This window comes from Mytilus californianus, unplaced genomic scaffold, assembly GCF_021869535.1.
Source record: "Mytilus californianus isolate M0D057914Y unplaced genomic scaffold, xbMytCali1.0.p SCAF_2, whole genome shotgun sequence".
NCBI classification, from domain to species: Eukaryota; Metazoa; Mollusca; class Bivalvia; order Mytilida; family Mytilidae; genus Mytilus; species Mytilus californianus.
Genome location: NW_026262668.1, coordinates 104613145 through 104635378, shown reverse-complemented (window position 1 = coordinate 104635378; position 22234 = coordinate 104613145). Strand labels below are relative to the sequence as shown.

The following is a 22234-nucleotide window of genomic DNA, read 5'->3' as shown; positions in this document are numbered from 1 at the left end:
TTTTGAAGGTAAAAATAGTATTAGTAAAAGGGTACAAAAATGTGATATCAAATAATAAAACGTAAATACTTAATTACATTAACTTTACTTGGAACATCTTAACCACCACGTGGTATTATTTGATATTGTTACTAATTATAGCAGCCGAATATGACGTCACACGGACATGCGCAGCATACGGGAAGTGAATGTAGAATTAGGTCGAAAACGTAAGACGGTCGAAAACACAATACGAGACGATAGTTTTATCATTACTTGATATGGTTTTGTCATTAATCAATAAAAAAAACAAAAAATAATTTCACTAACAGCCCCTTTCTCTGGCTGTATTTTGTAGTTATTTGTATCATACTTTTCTTTGCTGGAGCTACTTGACACCATTTTGATGTCGAGTTAACTCGGGTAGGTTCAAAAGGTCAAACTCGGGGGTTCGATTGTCAGTCGAGTAAACTCGACAGACTCTAGATCTACTTACCCCAGTTGGACGAATCGAAGTAGGCCCAGTTGAAAACGAAAGTAAGGATTTTATCCTGTCATATTATTAAACCTAGTGAAGTAAAGTACAAGTGAGTTGTTTACAAGAGTGAAAATCGTACACGCGAGACTTCAAAATTTACAAGAGAGACAGCGACACCTACAGAATACAGAATACAGAATGAGTTCCGATGATATAAAAATGATCTTGAGAAAATTTTACATCGCATTACGAACGAATGTCACTCCTTGTGCAGTCATACCAGTAATTGATGGCCTCACAGTGTTTGATAGGCAACAAATACAAGCAACAGCAAAGATGGATGGTGATATGCTTGGGAACGACAAACTGATAGACACGCTTGGACGTCGAACGACAAGAACATTTTTGTCATTTGTGACAGTTTTACAAGAGTATAATCATGATTTAGCATTTGAAATTATTCAATACACTCGAAATTATTTCCCACATATACATACTAGCATTCAGAATTTTCAACAACATCATAATCAAATACCTTCAGCAACAGTTAGGCCTTCAGTTGCTTCAAGCTCAGATGCACAGAATTATCCACTTGAGAGACACAGTATTCACGAAAGAACAACAATTAATCAGCGTTCTGATGTAGGCTCACAGGTAGTTTATATTTGTTGTTGGAGGTTCAAAATCAGAACAAAACTTGAATGGACTGTTTCTATGATATAAAGGCCTGGGACTTGTTGAAATATATCAATATTAATCAGGATTATTTTTTATTCTACTCTCAATTTAGGATTATGTTTATTCTACTCACAATTTAGGATTATTTTTATTATACTCACAATTTCTAAAACCCAAACTCTCCTTTACTAGATTAGTCAAGAAAGAGGGGGATCTAAGATATTTAACTAGCATGCTGTTACTTATTCTTAATTTGTCATTGATTTGATAACATTTTTATCTATATGATCAAAATTCAATAAAAGATACTTTTCAAGTTCTTACATGTACTTGACTTTAATTTTTTTTTGTAAGTTCTTAACTTATTTTCATAAATTGAATTTTCATTTAATATAATATTAAAAAAAGGCAACTTTTTCAAAATATAATGTAATTTTCAGTTAGCTTTTTTTTTAAGCAGAAAGGAAAACTTAAAAAAAAAAAGATCTTTGAATTTCACAAACATGAGAAAATTTCTATTTGGACAGTAATATTTAAATATTTGAAGCAAACCTTTCACATAATTGCTGGTTAACTTCATAAACATTATATAATAAAGACTCCTTTGAGTTTAAAATAAAGTATGACAAATGCAAAGGTTCTACATGTACATTTAACTTTAATAGATTATTAGAGAATACATTGACCATGGCCTTCAATGGCTTAAGGCTTATCTTACAAAATTGGAAAATATTTAGTTACACTCCCAAAGTGAACACCAACAAAAATTGAAAAGAAAACGTCAATAAAGTTATATTGTCTCCATGCTGTATCAATCTATGCTTATCATACACATTCATTTTAAAGCAATAGCAACTACAAACTAAATATACAGTAGTAATGTTTAAAAAGTTCATACTTGATACTATTTTTCTACAGCAGGCCTTTATCATAAGAGAAGAATCAACAGACACATACACCAGAGCTGCCTTTAATGTTCAGCCTTTTCAAAGAACTTCTGAAGTCAGACAAGTAACATTTTATGAAGGTTGGTATTGTATTACATACATTTCATTATTTTTAACCACTTCTGTTAAGAATTACATACTATCTAATAATAATACCTAAGGAACCAATTTGCCGGATATTCAGGAAAACTGTAGGCTCAAACTTAAAAAGACAGTTTAGATTGTGTAGGTTTATTTAGAAATGCATTTTGTATACACTTTTAAAAAATTAAATTCTTCCAACCATATAAAATATGAGAATTTGATGTAACAAATATTCATCCTATTACTAGGTACTTAAGTGCAAAGATATAACCATTTGTGTTGTGTAATATGTAAATTTTCAACCACCCTGACCCTTTCATATTGATATGATTAATAATTACTGGTCATGCTAGTACTGATAATTAACAAATAAGACTTTGCTCAACAAAATGCAAATGCAATTAGATTGTTTCCCTTTGCACAGTCAGAATTTGTAAAAAATATTATTATAAATTCCTCTTTCTTTCAAACCAAGGATTATATAGTAAGACTCGCTATTCAAATCCTTGTTTCAACCACAGAACTATCTTTTAATTCCAGCGGGATATAGCAAGATGAAAATGGAACATGTCCCCACATTGTACGCTAGCTTATATTTGGGGTTTTCTTCTGTGTTCCCACAGAGTTAAGCTTGGGTCGTCTTTGAATGTACCAAAGAGACCGGTTCCTAACTGGTCCCAGTTCAGAGCTCAGGTGTACTCTTTGAATTTTAATAAGATACAAATGTAAACCAAAGAGTTCTTGGGGGGAATATTTGCTACATATCGGGGCTCATTTTCCATACGATCTCTCTATTTAGCAATTAACGTAGAGGATTGTAGCTTTCATTGCCTACCAGTGAAGCACAGACTTACCAAAAATAATGGTTCAGCGGTTTGTACGTTCATCTTGCCTTATCTTGTCTGCACAAAAAATTCATACTGTGGCCATATCATTCCAAATTCTTCGTTTATTATATTTATCCTTGAAAAAACAAAAAGAGCTGAATTTATACATTTTACACAAACTATTATTTTCTGAGAAAGGGGTTGTTCGCACATGAGACATATATTAAACAAAAGCAAGAAATTGGTTGATCGCACATGAGACACATATATATTAAACGAAAGCAAGAAATTGGTTGATCGCACATAAGACATATATATATTAAATGAAAGCAGTTTTGTATAGTTGATTAAATGCCCATTATGTATAGAGTTTAGTTGCTTAATACTTTACCCATATATACATGTAAGTAAAAAAAAATTTTATATAATTTTACCAAACTTTCACTAATCCTATTTGAATTTTGAATCTACGAAAATGGAAAAAACTTTATCCGCCCAAAACTAAGAAAAATTACGGTTGATATTGGCAGATTGTTCCTATTGATTTTATGTTTGTTTAAGCTGATTTCTAAATGGTGGCTCAATTTGCACAAACTATTTTGCATTTTGTCTAAATCTATCTATGAAAGCCTACCCAAAAGTTTTTTTACTGAAAAGTTTTAAACAACATCAGAAGTAAAAAGTTGGCCACTATATTCTATTTTATTTAAACAATTGAGTAATTTTCAACAATTACAAAGTCTACACAGTTTTGTTTCTTTCCTGCTGTGATGATGTAAACTATTTGGATAAAGCTTTATATTTCAGAAGGCAGAAGACTTGGAAGCTTCATACCTTGCACTCAGATACCTTACGTTCTGAAGTTTCAGGCTGTCCTTGACCTCATTTTAATGGTTCAGCGACTGTTTGAAAAAAATGTTTAGTTTTTTGTCATGTGGAATACTCCCTTATTATGAGTAATAGGATAATTATATTTGGTATATGGAATCCTTGAAAGTTGTTACTGTACATGTCCGTCAGACAGGGTTCACATTTACCCACCACATTTGCATTTAAGAGCTTATAGTTCTCAGAAATTTTAATCTTGAGTTTGTTCTCTTGCCAGCAATTAATTAAACACAGCATAGCGATAAAAATGCACAAAATTACTACTGCATATTGCTGTTCAAATTGGAATTGTTACAAATTTTAAGTAGAGACTGAGACGAAAAAAACAAATTTTATTTTTGAATTTTATAGACACATTGTTGGAAGATGTTCCAAATGTGGTATTCTTGAAATGGGCTGCAGAGCTTAATAAAGAAGACAACTGGAAAAAATTGGCAGATGTTATATCACTGAGCAGGAAAGCAGTAAGAGAACTCAGTAGGTTGATAAAATAGTATATGGTTCAAAGAATAGAATGATTGTTCTACTTCAATTTAAAAAACAAATATAGATCATATACTCTAGATCTTGAATGGAATTGTTTAAGTGGTGCAGTTTAGTCAAAGTTATTGTATTTAAGGGGCTTCTGAATTTTTCAGGACCTCCAAAATTTGAATTCAGGATATCAATGAGGACATCCTGAAATATGTCGGGACATCCATAATTCTATTCCAAAATATCCTGAAATATTTCAGGACCTCAACAATTTGTTTTCAGGATATCCTGAAGTAACCAGGCCAAGCTTTATCCTTAGTACATCAAGTTTTAAATTGTATAGCATATGAACATGAAGCAAAATACATGAACCAATAATTGTGAAAAATTAATAGTTGCGTTTTTCTGAAGGAATGTAATAATTTGAAAAAAAAATATTGCTCCAAAGTTGAATATAGATCAACAATCCCACCACACACACCAATAAAATGCAATTCTAGTACCGGCACTAGAATGTCTTTTTTGCCTGTCCTTTATCAAAATGACTTTTGTAAATAAACAGGAGATGTATGTTTTAGCCTGCTTAGATACTTTTCCCTTAGTTAGGATCAATTTGTAGTACAATGAATTAATTTGTAAATATCTAGTATAATGGGCTTGCAAATGCTTCTGCACATTAAAATAGGTTTAATAGAGTTAAAGTGTGGCCATTGATAGCTATAAAATCAAGTTCCAATCAGCAATACAGGCTCTATAGAGCCTTTTTTTAACTGTTGTAGGAAACAAGAGCAATCCTGGAGAAGAAATTCTTGATATTTTGTGCAATAAAGAAGAGGTGACTGTAAGAGGGTTGATACATTTACTAGAGAGTGCTGAACTTACTGAATCTGCAGATATTGTCAAAGAAAGCTTAGGTATTTTTTGCTTTATTGAAACTGCCTGAAAGAGGTACATGAAATAAAAATAATCCTTTGCCACATTAAAAGACCCTTACATCTTTGACGGGTTTATACTCAGCAATCCAACTTTTGTTCAATATTCTTTCTTTAGGGTTCTAATGACTTTAGACGAGCATTTGAAAAGGAGAAAATTAAAACTTCAATTTCTTTCATCAAAGGGCTACAATTTAGACAAAAATTTAAAATATGATTCTTTTTATTTCAAGCATTAATTAAAGCTGGATTCTGAAATAGTATTTCGTTATAAGCAGTCAGTTTGGCCAAATTCTCTCGAAATAAGCTCAAAAACATCACTGATGTAATATTGACTAGTTAGACAATAATTTAACATCATTGAATCTCTATACATGTGACCTTCAATTTAACCTCTTCACTAGAGATGGGTTACGCATGTACTAGGCGTTTTCAGCTATTAAGGGCATACAATACAGTAGAGATCCCTCGTTGATTTTTTCTTGAAATTTTGATAGGTCAATTTCAATGTGTACTTTTGAGATATGCAAAGACAAATATGACTTACTTTTTCGAGATATTTTGGTTCGTAATTTGCATATTTGAAGGAAAAACCCTGAAATTTCATAATTAAGGACTTTTACGGAAAGTAGCAATACTGTTGAACAAACAGTCATATTTTAACCGGGTTTTTTGTAAAATGCTCCCATGGTCAATGGCATTAACCTGCTGTAACAAATTTGAGGTTAAACTCAATGATTATATCCTGAATTTATATTACTGTAAGCGAAATAAAAAAGCTGACAATATTTTTGCGTCTAAAACGAAGTGTAGAAAAAATCTAACGTTGATTTTTTCCTAAAATTTTGGCGGAGCGTTCTTGAAACAGTAATTGATTGAATGCAAAAGAAAAAAATAGGGGTCCATGTGCTTGTGTTTGCCAATATGGCGCTAGATTCCTTTGAAATAAGTTTTAATCACAACAACATCGTGCAATCATATCCATCGTACACAACTACGCTGTCAAGTTCTGTGGTATAGCCAAGGGTTTTTTCCCCCAAAGCAACGATATTAATCATCAAAATTTATAAAGCTGGTAACCATGGTAACTCGTAAAATAGCATAAAATATTTGCCAAAACCTTTATGAAATGTTGAGAAACTTGGACAGAAACTTATTCATAATCCAAAAAATAGCATCTTTAAAAGTAATCTAGAAAATTACTTAGAGAAGTGTACTGAAACAAAAAAGATAAATCTGATATAAGAAATAATTTTAATCTCTGTCCGACATTAGTCCTGAATTGTTTCATGTAGACAACACAGCTTAAGCATAGTTATTCAAAAGGCCATGCCCAACATGACAAAATGTGAACAAAATATAAAGCAAGTGGGATAATATAAAAATAAGGACATTTGATATGATTGCCAATGAGACAACTGTCCACCATAGTTCAAATAACGAAGATAAAAGCATCAAAATGTCCCCATACAGCCTTCAACAATGAAAAACCCACACCGTATAGTCAGCTATAAGAGGCCCCAACATGAAAAAAGTGAAACATTTCAAACGAGAAAACTAACAGCCCAATTTAAACCTTTTTTACGTTTCCTGTATGTTTCAGTGCACTTCTTTGTCCGTTGAATCTATCAAACAAGGGGTTTATCATCTCAGTTCAAAGTCCTTTTCTTTTACATTCAAACTTTAGTTGCAAAGAGAGACAAAGATATAAATCAACTGAAATGTTCCTCGTTGAAAAATTGGTGTAGTGAACATTAATTTAGTTACGTGGATTGAGAATAAACAGAATATCTGTGGACACTTGATTTCGTGGTTCTAACAAATTCTGCATGCATAGCAGCCTAAAGTAAAATATAAGTCTGTTGAGATCATGAATTTATGGTTTCCTTTTCATATATACCAATCAACAAAATTGATAACCCATTGATAATTTTGAATTCCTAGCCTTCGATTAATTTGAAGTCATGCTACATTGTACAGAATGGTCAAAATAAAAGATATGCATGTCATTAACCATACATATGATTATTTCGTTGACAAATTTTCCATAAAAAAATCAGAATATGAGAGCATGGGTATTAAATTTGTGTCTATAGGCATTATATGTACGCACAACCATACCCACATTAACTCGGGTTAGCTTAGAAACTGCTCTAAACATGCATGTTGAAACTTTGAATATTTAGAACTTTTTCGTGCAAATTCATGTCATAATTAACTCATTAATAAGTCCATTAGGTTGTAGTATAACATTTCATAGGAAGTGAAGCAGCCGGTATTAGAGCATGAAAATGCATGATTTCTATATCAATATATAAGTTACATAAGCTTTTCTTCAGGGTAATGTACTTCATTACGATACACATCATTATTTACTTACTTTTCTGTATTATACCTCCACTAACTCCACTCTAGGAGTGGATCAATATTACAACCACCTTGTTTGTCCGTCCGTCCGGTCTTCAAATATTTTTGTTACTTTTCTCAGAAACTACCATACAGAATGACTTAATATTGGGTATATTGGGTCAGCAGCTTGGTATCAATGAGTTTTAACGTGTGAACACTTTTCTGATCTGTAAGATACCTAATTCCCGTTAAAGACACTTCGATTTTTTTTCTCTCAATATGTACAAGAGGGGATATGCCTAGCACGTGAACGGGTGCATTCTTGATTTTTATCTATCATACATGGTTTTTTATAACTGTGTCTTTTTATCTGACAATTCTTCTTCATACACATATACATTCCACTGTCACCGTGTTAGATTTAAAAAAAAAGCTGTTTAACTCAGAAACTTTTCAATAGTCAGGAACAGTATTAGGCGTTGTCTATATCTATTATGTTATTTTGTTATTTTCTGGATAGTCTCTTTTAAATATCCGTACAATGACAATTCTACATACGATTTAGATTTTGCCAAATGAAATAGATACTACATATTGATAAAGGCAGTACGTTGATATCTAAATTACTTTTTTGGTTTTTTGTGTAGTTGGGTTTCCATGTAATTGACATATTATTATCTACATATCTTTTTATTCATTTCCTATATGAAATAAAAAAAAAATCATGCTATGGTGTCGGCGTTTTCCGAAGACACATTTGGTTTCTGGACAATAACTTTAGTTTAGTGAATGGATCTCAATGAATTTTACCAATGGACGGACAAACAGTATTGTGCAATAGCAAGAAATCTTCAATTGCACAGTATTGCGCAATAGCAAGAAATCTCCAATTGCACAGTATTGCACAAAAACAAGAAATCTTCAATTGCACAGTATTGAGCAAAAGCATAGTATTGCACAACAACAAAGTATTGCGCAATAGCAAGAAATCTTCAATTGCACTGTAATTGGCAATAGCAAGAAATCTTCAATTGCACAGTATTGCGCAATTGCAAGAAATCTTCAATTGCAGAGTATTGCACAATAGCAAGAAATCTTCAATTGCACAGTATTGCGCAATTGCAAGAAATCTTCAATTGCAGAGTATTGCACAATAGCAAGAAATCTTCAATTGCACAGTATTTCGCAATAGCAAGAAATCTTCAATAACACAGTATTGCGCAATAGTAAGAAATCTTCAATTGCACAGTAATGCGCAATAGCACAGTATTGCACAATAGCACAGTATTGAGCAATAGCACAGTATTGTGCAATAGCGAGAAATCTTCAATTGCACTATATTGGGCAATAGCAAAAAATCTTCAATTGCACAGTATTGCGCTATAGCAAGAAAATTCAATTGCACAGTATTGCACAATAGCAAGAAATCTTCAATTGCACTGTAATTGGCAATAGCAAGAAATCTTCAATTGCACAGTATTGCGCAATTGCAAGAAATCTTCAATTGCACAGTATTGCACAATAGCAAGAAATCTTCAATTGCACAGTATTGCGCAATTGCAAGAAATCTTCAATTGCAGAGTATTGCACAATAGCAAGAAATCTTCAATTGCACAGTATTGAGCAATAGCAAGAAATCTTCAATAACACAGTATTGCGCAATAGTAAGAAATCTTCAATTGCACAGTAATGCGCAATAGCACAGTATTGCACAATAGCACAGTATTGAGCAATAGCACAGTATTGTGCAATAGCAAGAAATCTTCAATTGCACTGTATTGGGCAATAGCAAGAAATCTTCAATTGCACAGTATTGCGCTATAGCAAGAAAATTCAATTGCACAGTATTGCACAATAGCAAGAAATCTTCAATTGCACAGTATTGCGCAATAGCAAGAAATCTTCAATTACACAGTAATGCGCAATAGCACAGTATTGCACAATAGCACAGTATTGAGCAATAGCACAGTATTGTGCAATAGCAAGAAATCTTCAATTGCACTGTATTGGGAAAAAGCAAGAAATCTTCAATTGCACAGTATTGCGCTATAGCAAAAAAAATCAATTGCACAGTATTGCACAATAGCATAGTATTGCACAATATCATAGTATTGCGCAACAACAAAGTATTGCACAATAGCACAGTATTGCACAATAACAATAAATCTTCAATTGCACAGTATTGTGCAATAGCACAGTATTGCGCAATAGCAAGAAATCTTCAATAGCACAGTATTGTTCAATACCACAGTATTGGACAATAGCAAGAAATCTTCAATTGGCCAGTATTGCGCAATAGCAAGAAATCTTCAATTGCACAGTATTGCCCAATAGCAAGACATCTTAAATTGCACAGTATTGCACAATAGCAAGAAATCTTCAATTACACAGTATTGGCAATAGTAAGAAATCTTCAATTGCACAGTAATGCGCAATAGCACAGTTTTGCACAATAGCACAGTATTGAGCAATTGCACAGTATTGCGCAATAGCAAGAAATCTTCAATTGCACAGTATTGCGCAATAGCAAGAAATCTTCAATTGCACAGTATTGAGCAATATCATAGTATTGCGCAACAACAAAGTATTGCACAATAGCACAGTATTGCTCAATAGCAAGAAATCTTCAATTGCACAGTATTGCGTAATAGCACAGTATTGTTCAATACCACAGTATTGGACAATAGCAAGAAATCTTCAATTGCACAGTATTGCGCAATAGCAAGAAATCTCCAATTGCACAGTATTGCACAATAGCAAGAAATCTTCAATTGCACAGTATTGAGCAATAGCATAGTATAGCGCGACAACAAAGTATTGCGCAATAGCAAGAAATCTTCAATTGCACAGTATTGCGCAATAGCACAGTATTGCACAATAGCACAGTATTGCACAATAGCACAGTATTGAGCAATAGCACAGTATTGTGCAATAGCAAGAAATCTTCAATTGCACTGTATTGGGAAAAAGCAAGAAATCTTCAATTGCACAGTATTGCACTATAGCAAAAAAATTCAATTGCACAGTATTGCACAATAGCATAGTATTGCACAATATCATAGTATTGCGCAACAACAAAGTATTGCACAATAGCACAGTATTGCACAATAACAATAAATCTTCAATTGCACAGTATTGTGCAATAGCACAGTATTGCGCAATAGCAAGAAATCTTCAATAGCACAGTATTGTTCAATACCACAGTATTGGACAATAGCAAGAAATCTTCAATTGGCCAGTATTGCGTAATAGCAAGAAATCTTCAATTGCACAGTATTGCCCAATAGCAAGACATCTTAAATTGCACAGTATTGCACAATAGCAAGAAATCTTCAATTACACAGTATTGGCAATAGTAAGAAATCTCCAATTGCACAGTATTGCACAATAGCAAGAAATCTTCAATTGCACAGTATTGAGCAATAGCATAGTATAGCGCGACAACAAAGTATTGCGCAATAGCAAGAAATCTTCAATTGCACAGTATTGCGCAATAGCACAGTATTGCACAATAGCACAGTATTGCACAATAGCACAGTATTGAGCAATAGCACAGTATTGTGCAATAGCAAGAAATCTTCAATTGCACTGTATTGGGAAAAAGCAAGAAATCTTCAATTGCACAGTATTGCACTATAGCAAAAAAATTCAATTGCACAGTATTGCACAATAGCATAGTATTGCACAATATCATAGTATTGCGCAACAACAAAGTATTGCACAATAGCACAGTATTGCACAATAACAATAAATCTTCAATTGCACAGTATTGTGCAATAGCACAGTATTGCGCAATAGCAAGAAATCTTCAATAGCACAGTATTGTTCAATACCACAGTATTGGACAATAGCAAGAAATCTTCAATTGGCCAGTATTGCGCAATAGCAAGAAATCTTCAATTGCACAGTATTGCCCAATAGCAAGACATCTTAAATTGCACAGTATTGCACAATAGCAAGAAATCTTCAATTACACAGTATTGGCAATAGTAAGAAATCTTCAATTGCACAGTAATGCGCAATAGCACAGTTTTGCACAATAGCACAGTATTGAGCAATTGCACAGTATTGCGCAATAGCAAGAAATCTTCAATTGCACAGTATTGCGCAATAGCAAGAAATCTTCAATTGCACAGTATTGAGCAATATCATAGTATTGCGCAACAACAAAGTATTGCACAATAGCACAGTATTGCTCAATAGCAAGAAATCTTCAATTGCACAGTATTGCGTAATAGCACAGTATTGTTCAATACCACAGTATTAGACAATAGCAAGAAATCTTCAATTGCACAGTATTGCGCAATAGCAAGAAATCTCCAATTGCACAGTATTGCACAATAGCAAGAAATCTTCAATTGCACAGTATTGAGCAATAGCATAGTATAGCGCGACAACAAAGTATTGCGCAATAGCAAGAAATCTTCAATTGCACAGTATTGCGCAATAGCACAGTATTGCACAATAGCACAGTATTGCACAATAGCACAGTATTGAGCAATAGCACAGTATTGTGCAATAGCAAGAAATCTTCAATTGCACTGTATTGGGAAAAAGCAAGAAATCTTCAATTGCACAGTATTGCACTATAGCAAAAAAATTCAATTGCACAGTATTGCACAATAGCATAGTATTGCACAATATCATAGTATTGCGCAACAACAAAGTATTGCACAATAGCACAGTATTGCACAATAACAATAAATCTTCAATTGCACAGTATTGTGCAATAGCACAGTATTGCGCAATAGCAAGAAATCTTCAATAGCACAGTATTGTTCAATACCACAGTATTGGACAATAGCAAGAAATAATTGGCCAGTATTGCGCAATAGCAAGAAATCTTCAATTGCACAGTATTGCCCAATAGCAAGACATCTTAAATTGCACAGTATTGCACAATAGCAAGAAATCTTCAATTACACAGTATTGGCAATAGTAAGAAATCTTCAATTGCACAGTAATGCGCAATAGCACAGTATTGCACAATAGCACAGTATTGAGCAATTGCACAGTATTGGGCAATAGCAAGAAATCTTCAATTGCACAGTATTGCCCAATAGCAAGAAATCTTCAATTGCACAGTATTGCGCAATAGCAAGAAATCTTCAATTGCACAGTATTGAGCAATAGCATAGTATTGCGCAACAACAAAGTATTGCACAATAGCACAGTATTGCGCAATAGCAAGAAATCTTCAATTGCACAGTATTGCGTAATAGCACAGTATTGTTCAATACCACAGTATTGGACAATAGCAAGAAATCTTCAATTGCACAGTATTGCGCAATAGCAAGAAATCTCCAATTGCACAGTATTGCACAATAGCAAGAAATCTTCAATTGCACAGTATTGAGCAATAGCATAGTATAGCGCGACAACAAAGTATTGCGCAATAGCAAGAAATCTTCAATTGCACAGTATTGCGCAATAGCACAGTATTGCGCAATAACAAGAAATCTTCAATTGCACAGTATTGCTCAATAGCAAGAAATCTTCAATTATACAGTATTGCGCAATAGCAAGAAATCTTCAATTGGCCGGTATTGCGCAACAACACAGTCAGTATTGCACAATAGCAAGAAATCTTAAATTGAAAATAAATTCAAATCTTTTAATAAATTTCACTGGGATTAATTTAAAGTCTTTAATTTTGGGGGGTTCTAACCTTATATTACTTTTTTGGATATTGGGCCCCATTTTTAAATTGGTCTACATTGAGGTCGAAAGGGTCCAAAATTAAACTTTTTTTGATTTTTTGATTTTATATTTTGGGCCCTGTTTTCAAATTAGTCCATATTAAGGTTTGAAGGGTCTAAAATTAAACTTTGTTTGATTTCAACTAAAATTAAATTTTTGGTGTTTTTTTATATGCTGAATCTAACCATGTTGTTAGATTTTGGATATCAGACCATTCTAGGTAAATTAAATTTCCCATTTCAAATTTTTAAGATCTCTGACCACATTCATTTTGTGTCAGAAACCTATATTATGTCAAAAATTTGATCACAATCCAAATTCAGACAGTATCAAGCTTGAATATTGTGTCCAAACTTGCCCCAACTGTTCAGGGTTAGACCTCTGCAATCGTATCTTGCTGTGCTCAGCGAATCATTTTATTTTGCATTTCAAGATAATACTGTTGACTTCATTATTAATGAATAAATATAACAAAATAGTTCACGTGATATTGTCGCTTTTCCTAGTAGGTACTTTATTTTTAAATTCGCGCAACTGGATTTATGACGTCAGTGTATTTTCCACCAATGTGACTACATCTAAATCATAGTTGCGAAATGTGAACGTTCTTATGAGAAACATCACAAAATTACAATGTTCTTATTAACAACATTGCGAAAACAACACGAAACATTTTGAAAACGTTATTATCTGCCCCTGCTACTGTACTGAATGCCCTTACAAGGAAAAGAATGTCAACATTGAAAATGAAACAAGGGTGAACCATTTGGTTGACTGATTCAGTCCACAAAAAAAACTTTCTTATACTGTGAGGTAAGAACGATGATTGACATATTTTTTTAACCTCTAATATGAAATCAAGCAAACCTAGAAAAATCTAATTGTACGTGCTTGCTTGGTATTTACATTTACCGGTATGTTTATATCAGGTTATATGACCATTGACAGTTTTCGGAGGTCATCTCAATGGTTAATTAGATAGCATATAGGCTAAATTACACACGAGAACTGATACATATTATGGAGTCAATGCATTGTTAATTGTTTATTTTAGACATTTTGTAATTTGGATATACATTTTAGTATGCTATAGATCAAATATGAAAATTTTAGTCAAATTGGTGAACATGAATTTGACAGCTAATGCCCCTTTAAATGAACATACACACACACAATTACTTGCAGTATTCTAATACAAACTGATAATCATCCTGGGCACAAAAAATTTTGATCATGTTTTGCTACATTCATTCTGTCTCCTAAAGTGGTTCCTTAATTATTGTGATCCAAATAGGAATTACATCTACAGGTATGCCCTTGACCTATTTTGTTTGAGTATTTTGATAATTATGCCCCCGCTGTAGCAGTGGGGGCATTAAGTTTTACCCTTGTACGTACGTCCCAAAATATGTTTCCATTCTCTAACTTTAGTTTGCCTCAACCAAATGTTATGAAACTTATACACAATGCTTATTACCACAAAACAAAGATCAAGTTTGAATTTTGGTGGCGTCACATTTACCGTTCTAGAGTTATGCCCCTTTACAATGGAAAAATTGCTGAATTTTTCGTTTCCGTTCTCTAATTTTAGTTTGCCTCAACCAAATGTTATGAAACTTATACACATTGCTTATTACCACAAAACACAGATCAAGTTTGAATTTTGGTGGCTTCACTTTAATTGTTCTAGAGTTATGCTCCTTTAGAAATGGAAAAATTGCAAAATTTTTATTTTCTTCTAAATATCAAGTAATTTTTAAAATTGGAGTTATCTTCCTTTGTCCATGATTATAGTTGAATCAACTACAATCAATGCTTTATACAATGCAATGTTTCATTTTGACTTCCACTGATAAAACACAGATCAAGTTGGATTTGGGTAGTGTCAATTTAACCATTATTGAGTTATGCCCCTTTATAAATCAAAAGATTGCAGAATTTTTAGTTTCCATTCTGTAACTTAAGTTTGCCCCAACCAAACATTATGAAACCTATACACAATATTCATTACCTCAAAACTAAGATCAAGTACAAATTTTTTGTTTCAGTTTTCTAAATTTAGTTTGCCTCAATCAAACGTTATAAAACTTATACACAACCGTTCTAGAGTTATGCGTGTTTACAAATAGAAAAATTGCTGAATTTTTAGTTTCTGTTCTCCACTTAAGTTAGCCTCAACCAAATGTTATGAGACTTACACACAATGCTTATTACCACAAAACTCAGATCAAATTCAAATTTGGGTAGCGTCACTTTTACCGTTCTTCAGTTATGTCCCTTTATAACTATATGATATGCAAGTGGGGGCATCATCTGTGTCCACATGTGGACACTATCCACATTTATTTTCTTTTTCATTCAGGAGTGTTCAGGAGTGCATAGAAATGTCTTTTTTTCCTGCATTGCAAGAGGCAAGACAGGTAACTGGGAAACTCCGTCCATTTATTCCCAACACATAGAGGGTGCCATGTTTGTGTCATTTGTAACTCCCGCAGTTTTCTTTCAACATAATTCTAACTTTGTACACTGATTACATTCAGATTGAAGATGTGCACTTTTTATTTTTGACAGATTTTATTGATTTTTCTCAGGTTCTTCATTTGTGGAACATAGTCAGTTTTGACATACTATAGAAGGTACCTAGTATGTGTCATGTGTAATTCCAAAAGTTTTCCTTCAACATTATTCCAAATTTATCACTTATCTCTACCAGAATGACCCTACCGGTAATTTAGGCAGACTTTATCTATTTTGTTTCTCATGTTTCCAATATGTGGAACTTAGTTGTTTGTTCTGTCTGAAATGCATAAGTGGTACACTAACCTTTTGTGTTATCTTTAACTCTAACAGTTGTCCTTCTTCATTATCAAACTTTGCACAGTAATTGAACACAGATCAGAGATGTGGATATCCTATTTTTCACATATCTGAATTAATTTTTCTCATTTTTTTCACATGTTGACTTCAGTAAGTTTTGTCATTGAACTCTATAGTTTGCACTCAGATTGAAGATATTCAATTTTTATTGTGGACAGATTTAAATTTCTTAGGTGTGTAGAACTTTGCTATTTTTGCTATTATCTCGTCTGTAATAAGAGTCACAGAATGCAATGAATACAGATGATATTAGTGCAGAGGCAGGCAGTGTAAACTTTTTGTATAAAGTTTTACATTTCAGAAGGTAGAAGAACTTGGTGCTTGATGCCTTGTATAAAAATGCCTTATGTTCTGAAGTTTCTGTCTTGCATTGTCCTTGACCTCATTTTCATGTTTAAGAAACTACTTAAAATAACAGAATAGGTTTTTTTGCCACATGAATTTACACATATTAAGAGCATTAGGATAATTATATTTGGTATATTGAATCCTTGCAAGGTCTTCATGTCCCTTAGACAGGGTAGACCGGACCTTGATTTAATTTTATTGATCAGTGATCAAGGTTAAATTTTTGTGGTCACATCCTCATCTGAGATACTTTAAGCAATAGGTCAATTATATTTGGTGTAAAGGATGATTGTAAGGTGTAATGTCCATCTGGGAGGGTTCCTCTGACCATGACCTCATTTTCATTGTTTATTGCAAAGTTTTAGCAATAGGTCAACTATATTAGGTCTATGGGATGATTGTATTGTTACAAATTTACAGTTTATGAATATTATAATATTTCTTCAGTTATGTATTTTCCTATTTCTCTCGGAATTTACCCATTTGATCTTCTTATCGTTGAAAACGGCATCGAAATTCATTAACTTTACCCGTAGTTGCTATAAGATGCTTTACCTGTACAGTTGTTGTTAGGTGCTCTCTTCGAGGTCGGCATTCTTAGTATATTCTTAGTATAAATAGTGGGTAGCTTCTCAGTAATTTGGTCATTTGTACCAAAGACATTGAACGAAGCAGATCAGAAAGGTTGGAAAGGAAATAGTTTGAAGCAAGCAGCAGGATTAGTTAAAAAGTGAAGTGTTAGAAGCCTGCTGACAGGATATAGATAGGCTGAGACTGTTGGTTCGGTACAACTTGTCCAAACACGGCTGGTGCTAAGGTTTTGCATTTCATATCTCTCACTATTGCAGTGAGTGTTTGCTGATAAACCATGCCTTAGTGCTAGCCTGTTGTTCAGACAGTTATAGACATATTTTTTTAATAAGGTTTCATACGAAAGTTTACATACCGGTAGTTCAAATTTGTTTCATATATTTGGTTTTAACAAGTATCAGACTGAAAGGGTTTTAAACAGTTTTAACTTAACAGGTTCGGGTAAGGTTGTTAGGTGTTGAAATTCATTTTATGTAGTATTTGTTTTATATTTGGTAGTATAGGGTAAACTGCTTGACTTTAGAATTTTTGCATTGCTCTTCAAATCCCAGGAAACTGGTATGAACCCGAGGATAAAAATATTAAAACGCCCCCGCCCGGTTACACGTTACAGTATGATGTACCTGTCCATTTAGCAGGGTTCAAACTAAGCAAAATGTCAACTATATTTGGTGTGTAAATGATTGTATGGAGTACATGTCTGTCTGGCATAGTCCAAACTTTAAGCAATTGGTCGTTTATATTTGGTGTATTGATTGATTGTATGGTGTACATGTCTGTCTGGCAGGGTTCATTCTTGAAGCAGTATGTCAACTATATGTTGTGTATGGAATGATAGCATGGTGTACATATCCGTCTGGCATGATTCATCTGACATTGACCTTATTTTCATGTTCATTGGTAATATTAAGTTTATGTAATACTTATATTAAAACATTTATCTAAAAGACTTTCAACATAAATTTAATCATGATCAGTAAAGCCAGTTAACTAAGTCTGGGTCACCAACTTCCATGTTTCTGTCGTGGAAGACTCATAATTTTTTTATGTGATTAAATTGATTTCTCAGATACTGTTTAGTAAAAGGTCAGTTATGGTCAAAAGAATGATTTGAAGGTGTACATATGACAGGGTTCTCCTGACATTGACAATCATTTTTATGGATGGTTGATAATGGTATATGTTTATGATACCTGTAGTGAAACCTCAGTCTCAGAGACTTTTAACATAAAAATGTCATAATAAGTAAAGCAGGCTGAACATTTCAGTATGTACCCTTGTTTTTACTTTTTTTTTAGGTGTATATAATGAGCGTCCAAATCAAACATCAATTGAGACACAGACCAGTAACCCTGACAGTTCGAATTCAGATTCAGCAAGAGAGCAGTCATTTCCCAGGTAAGGTGACGACATCTATCTTTAGAAGATTTTTACATATCCATGCCTAACGTTAATATATCTCTGCAAATGATGAAGTTGCTAAATATTTTTTTGGGGTGGGGGAAATGTTATAGGAATCACTTTTTGTCTGTTCGTTGGTCTTCCCATGTGTGCCTTATAATCTGAACTCCCCTAAACAACTAGACAGATTTTGATGAAACTTTACACAGTTGCAGAATACTATCTGATGATGTGCATAAAGGAATATATTCCTGTTCAAACATGCAAGAGGGGAGATACCTCATTAAGGTAATATGTGATAATAGTATCTCATAGCACAACTTCTAAACAGTTAGATTTCTTTTATTGAAACTTTACACAGTTATTGATAACTACCTGTATGTGCATGAAGGAATATTATCCTTTTTGTACATATTAAAGGGGAGATGATAGAATTTATTTACCTCAATATTGTTATATGTGGTTATAGTCTCTCAAAGGCACAATTTCTCCTAAACAACTAAACAGATATTGATAAAACTTCACACAGTAGTAGAACTCTACCTGAGGATTTGCATAAAGTTAAAGTATCCCTGTCCTACATGTTAAAAGGGACAGCTTGTTTTTGCTACCTTTTTTATTTTTTTAAATTTTACAGACTTAATCATGTTAACTATACAAATAGTATTGTGGGGCAAGGGTTGCTCATTGTGAGTTCATTCACAAATACTTTACTTGGTATTTTTTATTTCTAGTAGTTCAAAACCTAGGACAGTAGTGTAACAGCACAACATGAGAACAAACTATAAAAAAATGTATCTTCCAGCATCCCATTGGTATGAGTAGTAAATAAGTCATGAATCTGACAAAAACAATGTTGTCTCATTTGGAACCAATTTTTGGGGGTGTTAAACTAATGGGGTGTGTGGTTCTTTTAAAGTGGATGTTCACTTTTGAGGTATAGGAATGTTTTGGATGCCTAAATTTACAGAAGGTATTTCTAGCTAACTATGTCAGATGTCTTTATTAAAATGATAAAGAATGATTAAAGAACAAAATTGTTTGTTTGTTTGTAAAAAGGGTGTGGGTTTAACTAATTTATTATGAATATGTGCAATTGGTGGGACCATTAAAAGAAAGATAAACTGCAGGTAATAGAAAACTTATTCAACATTTATTTTCAGAACACAACAAACAGATAAGAATCCACAAGAAATGCCTACAGGTTATAAGCACAAGCAGCTGAATATAGATTCAAGTGACAGCTCTATTAACAGCCAATTGAACAATGAAGAAGTAGATGAAAGCTCCCCAAGAGGAGCAGAGGGAGGAAATAAAACAATGATTAATAATTTAAACCGATCTGAATATAAATTTAGTATGGTTAAAGAAGTCCATATTCATTTGAGTGGTGATTCTAAAAATGACGAAAGTGTGAAGGATCCAGATGAAAAAAAAACATCAGTATCTGCGAACAATGTACCTTCTAATGATGACACACCACTTTCACAAGGACACAATATACAGGCACATTCAAAGAGTACAGATCAGAATATCAGTTTAAGGAATACAGGAATAGTAGAAGACCATCATGAAAACCCAACCGATAAATTTTTCAGGCCTAATTCTACAGGGCATTTTGTTGTTGAAGAAGATCAACAGTCATCTCTGGACCGTCTTTTGATTTCTGGTGGGCATGTACTGGGTCAACCTACATCAGATGTGGGAGAAAATGTTGAGAAAAATTGTGAACAAGAATATGAGGCATTAAATGTTGATTTTTTAAATCAACCAAATCTAGATAGTTATCGAAATATCAGGACTAGTATTCCATCGGAGCAATTAAACCAAAATTTAGATCAGCAGGTCAGATCATCTGAACATGAAAATGGTTTATTGTTTGGACAAGAAAGGATACAGCATCCTGAATTTAGCTCAACACAAGATAACAATTTTGAAAAAAATTTAGAACAAGAATATGAAGCTTTAAATAGAGACATTGGTAATCAATAAATGCTTAAAAATTAGAAAGATGCACAGTATTCTTATATTGTGTTTTTTTAAAAAACTTTATAGCATTTTCTTGTGTCCATATAAATATAATAATGCTTAAATGACACTAATTGTATATCATATAATGGAATTCAAAGTTTTGTTAATTATTCAAATGTTTTTATGACAAAAGCTTCTAAAATGTGACCAAAAGAAGGATATCATTTTATACCAGACGGCCAGGTGAGCTATTGCCACACTAGGTGTCCATCCTCGTTGTCTGGCATTGTCCTTTGTCCTCATAGTAAACTTTTTATATGACCGCAAAAAAATTTTGCGGTCGTATATTGGTATGACGTTGGCGTCGTCGTCCGAATATATTGAAACACTTTTTGATAGGTGGTGCAACATTTTGTCGCTCCTGTTACCATGTTCAAAAGAAATTTCGGGTCATTTTGAAAAGGTTTCGACAAAATTTTTAGCTTGTTTTTCATAGCCAATAATATGGTTTTCAAGAGTAAACACTTCTATGTATTTTCATTCTGTTAAATGATATATTAGTCAATTTTCCATATTGTACTGAAAAATGCCTCTAAAAATTGGTTTTCAAGGGTTAAAAAAATAACCACCAGTAATGCAAGTCTAAGATAGCAATTCATAATGTTCAGCATTTTTTCTTTTTCTAATTAACCCAATATCAAGTGTAATTCCCTCGCATGTTGGTTTACTTTTATCTTTATTTTATTGGTAACAGGAACGTACGTTAATGATATATCACCATATTAAGTTCAATACTGTTACCCTTTTTGTCTATCCTGTTACCGATAGCAGTATTGCATCTGGAAATGCTAAATGGCGAAGATTAACACTTTATAACGTTTAGATGAGTTCAAACAACGAAACAATTCATTATGTGTTCAACTATATGTAATTATAACTTTTTAAAGACATTTCTGTCAAATATTGTCTATCCTGTTACTATAACCATAGTAACAGGATAGACAAATTTCTTCATTTATGAATGCTGTTGTGAAATAACAACTTCCTTTGAAGAAGTGAAAATACCGAATTTTAATGTGACTAAATACCAAAGCTGTTAACCAAATTGCCAGGCGATTTAATTATTTTCATACCTAAGGCACCGATCATTTATCTTCTGTGTGCGTGTTGACTGGAGGTGGATGGTAAAATTAAATAGGATTTTCAGGAAAAATAAAATTGTTAAAATGACCTGACCGTTTAGGTAATGCAATGGTGACCTGAGGTAACCTGACCATGCACAGTAATAGAGTTGTGACAGTAGCGGATCCAGAACTTTTTATAAAGGGGATAAGGGGGGCTACTGACTGCCTTAATAGGCCCACTACAGTCATGCTTTAGTGATTCCCGATATAAGCAACCACAATTTTCCAACGAAAGGGGGTGGCGGTGGTGGGGGGAGGGTCTGAATCGACCAATGGGTGACCTGAGGTAACCTGACCATGCACAGTAATACAATGCTGACCTGGGATAACCTGAAAATATTTGTGTTTTGTAATGCTGGCCTAGGGTATTATGACTGTACAGTAATACAGTGGTGTCCTGAGGTAACCTTACCATATACAGTAATACAATCGTGACCTGAGGTAACCTGAAATATTTGTTTTATAAAGCTGTTTTTTTTTTTGTTCTAAAAGGTGACCTTTGAATAAACTGACCATGTACTGTAAT

The 22234-nt window shown here is 33.3% G+C and overlaps 1 protein-coding gene across 2 annotated transcripts; it reads left to right on the top strand.

The window, feature by feature from the left end:
* Nucleotides 1-388: 388 nt before the first annotated feature.
* Nucleotides 389-20681, top strand: LOC127730652 (uncharacterized). 2 transcript variants are annotated; one of them, XM_052239152.1, is made up of 6 exons: nucleotides 389-1111; nucleotides 2057-2162; nucleotides 4233-4358; nucleotides 5135-5269; nucleotides 18451-18550; nucleotides 19717-20681. In XM_052239152.1, the coding sequence occupies exons 1-6, from the start codon at nucleotides 656-658 to the stop codon at nucleotides 20543-20545; spliced, it is 1752 nt and encodes a 583-aa protein (XP_052095112.1). In that variant the 5' UTR covers nucleotides 389-655; the 3' UTR covers nucleotides 20546-20681. The 2 variants fall into 2 exon arrangements, with proteins under 2 accessions (XP_052095112.1, XP_052095111.1); XM_052239151.1 differs by having other exon boundaries at nucleotides 2054-2162.
* The last annotated feature ends 1553 nt before the right edge of the window (nucleotides 20682-22234 follow it).

What these genes read in the sequence shown, in the direction of transcription:
- LOC127730652 (XM_052239151.1), top strand. Translation starts at nt 656, where the DNA reads ATGAGTTCCGATGATATAAAAATGATCTTGAGAAAATTTTACATCGCA. An exon ending in ACAAGTAACATTTTATGAAG is followed by an intron (nt 2,163 to 4,232) that starts GTTGGTATTGTA and finishes TGAATTTTATAG; the next exon opens with ACACATTGTTGGAAGATGTT. An exon ending in AGAGAGCAGTCATTTCCCAG is followed by an intron (nt 18,551 to 19,716) that starts GTAAGGTGACGA and finishes ATTTATTTTCAG; the next exon opens with AACACAACAAACAGATAAGA.